Genomic DNA, 2,806 nt, shown 5'->3' with positions numbered 1-2,806 from the left:
GCTGAATGTGTTGTGCAGCATCCGGAACCTGACGTACCCAGTCATCGACATCCTGAAAGGCGTTTGCTTGCAGGTCACTATGGTGCTCAAAGCCTTCAGGCTGGTCGAAGTCAACATGCAGTCAGACAGGCCGTTAGCTCAGAGGGTGTAGGTAGGAGAGTCACTTGAACAGGGCATGAGGAAAGATTCGCTCTTCAGCCTGCATCTCGGCTTTGCCAAGCTGAAGGCCGTTGGAAGCCCGAGTTAACACGCATCGAAGTGGAGCAGGAAGCAGCTATCCTCATCTCGATTGTAGGGTCTGAGCAGCACTGCGTTGGGGTCCACAGTCACTGCTGTCTGCACCTGCACAGTCAAGCAGAGGATGACCATGTGCTTCAGCTTTGTGCTTCGTCTGGCCTATGTCTGCTCTTTGCTCACGTATCACCCGGCGTGTTCTCTGGGGGTTTAGAATGAGGGATTAAAACTGTGAAGCTGTGTCGAGCTCTGTGGACTGCCAGCATCGCTAAGGCATCCAGATATGGAAGCTCAGCAATGACTTCAGAGGGAAGTAGGCAGTGATGCCTCCTTTGGAAGTACCTTCCATCCCCCCATAGGCCATGTCTGAGGAGGGGAGGGAGGAACAGAAGGAGGAAGAGGCTGAAGGAACAAACTATAATATATGTATATAATATACTGTTATACATAACTCTTCCTCAGATCACATTTGGTTAGGGCCATCTGCAGAAAGAGGCCTTAAAAGGCCAAATGGAGGAAAAATGAGTGATGTAGCAAGACGTTGCTGTCTAAGGTGTGGGGTGGGGGGGCTAGGTATAATTTTTTCTAGTGCTTCATTTGACTAAATTATAAAAGTATACTATATCCTGTCTAATTAAAATATTGTCTTGGATGCACCATCTCTAACTGGCTTTTATTTTTCTGTTAAGTCTGTGCCTGTCATTTTGAAATGAGGCTGGCAATGCCTTTGAGGCTTGACGTTCTCCTTCATGACACCCTCTTGCAAAACTCACCTGCAGGACTCGTGGGCTTTAGCTCAGCTTTCACAATTAGTCAGCCAAAGAGGGTTTACTGACCAAAGGAGCTTCTCTCCCTCTTCTCCCTGGAGAGAAGACCTGCCACCTCCTTGCTGTATTTGCAGGGAGAGGGGTATTTCTTTCAGGAGCCGAGCTGTCAATCCTATTTTCCAGCTATCTTCTTTCACTGAACCCCCTTGTAATGTCTGCACTGATCTTTACATTGGTAGTTAATGCAGCTCTCGCTGTGGTATCGGTGTCCACAGCTGTGCAGGATTTCTGATCCCTGTGAGAATCACCTATCAATTTTAAGCTAGTTTCTTTGGACCTTCGAGCTATTTCCGGGGATGAAATGGCAGGAGAATCAGTTTCTTTTTGGTATTTTCAAGCTACCAGGAACTGCAGGTTTGTGAAACACCTGGGTCTGCTGTTATTTTAGCTCTAGAAATGCATCTCAGAGGCACTGAAACGTTTATGACCACGCATACAAAAGTCACACCAGGCCTATCCCCAAATCCAAACTGACCGGGAAACAGGTTGGAACCCATACTAAGTGACCAGACTTCCACAGTTGGGGTCTTTTTGAGGCGGAGTTGCCAATGCAGATGCCTTCCTCTTCATCGGGATTCAGTAGCACTGAGGGCTCTGTAGTAATCAGCCTCACTATAGGCAGTGTGACAACTGCAACCTGGCTTTGCTGTCAGCAGGGCAAATAGTTCAAGACACCAGAAACCAGAGGGCTGTGGAGCTTAGTTAAACCTTCACACCTGTCTTGGCAAGCTAAGGGGAGAGCGGTGGGACGCAGAAGGAACTCGGAATAAGCAGGAGAGCCCCTTAAAATCTGAAGGGTGCGGGCTGCGAAGCAAAGATTTCATCTCATTACCTGCAGGGAAGCTTCGCAGTGCTCAGAGTGAGAGAGCAGGTCCCAGCAATGCTGCTTCAAGGGAGTCTCTATTTTAAACCACTGGTGCTTGAGAACGGAGTCAAGCACCCTGGCATTGCCCAGGGACACTGCTTGCACTTACGGTGACCAGAGACAGGCAAGGCTGAGACATGGGACGTTTCTAGATTAGAGTCGGGGAGCTCAGCTGAATTTCAGAATCACAATAAGGACTCAATTTTCAATGCCATTTTCATATTTCCACATAGGCTGGGAAGAAAGGAGAAAGAAAGAGGTCTTCACTGGCAAAATAACACACGGGGCATGGCTTCAAGTAATTTCTTCCCTCCTTCCGGCACATGAATTAAGACTCCAAAGTTTCTATAAGCTATTTAAATAATGTAAATTAAATAACTAATACAATGCTCAAGCAGTGCGTGTTTGCTACTGAATGTATAGAAAGTCAAAGCACGGATTGGTAGAAATCAGTAGCAAAGCACCTGGAACCAGCATTGATTGAAGTGTTTAAACCAGCTTTCAACAGCCGAAAGCTCCTCTGCAGAGGAAATCTTTTTTTTTCTTATTTCAGTATATTCAATACATTCTGTTCAATGATTAGCTTGTTCAAAACTGAGAAATTGGTTAGGACTTGATAAAGCCAGAAGGCTTGGTTTTTTGTCTTCTAATCTATGAAAAAATAAGCTATCAAACTTGCTAATGTTTTTAAGGAAATGTAGATGGGGGGGGGGGGGAATTCAATTCTCTGATGAGAGAGAATACTTTTGTTTAATTAATCCATTTTAAATACAAGAAGTATTGATAAACCCTTTCATATCGCTCCAGCGTGAACAGAAGGCAGTTTAATTTAGCTAGTAAAAACAGGTTTCAGGTGCTGTTTTTGTGCATTTTATAGAAT

The 2,806-nt window shown here is 45.4% G+C and overlaps 1 protein-coding gene across 1 annotated transcript in view; it reads left to right on the top strand.

The window, feature by feature from the left end:
• LOC102381203 overlaps window positions 1–881 on the top strand; it is a 46,139-nt gene extending 45,258 nt beyond the window's left edge. The window contains 1 exon segment of the mRNA XM_025194422.1: window positions 1–881. This exon segment is cut by the window's left edge and continues 17 nt beyond it. Within this exon segment, the coding sequence (XP_025050207.1) occupies window positions 1–151 (151 nt within the window). The 3' untranslated portion in view covers window positions 152–881.
• The last annotated feature ends 1,925 nt before the right edge of the window (window positions 882–2,806 follow it).

The sequence above is a fragment of the Alligator sinensis genome, unplaced genomic scaffold, assembly GCF_000455745.1.
Source record: "Alligator sinensis unplaced genomic scaffold, ASM45574v1 scaffold1412_1, whole genome shotgun sequence".
NCBI lineage: Eukaryota > Metazoa > Chordata > Crocodylia > Alligatoridae > Alligator > Alligator sinensis.
This window is presented reverse-complemented; position numbering and strand designations above follow the sequence as displayed.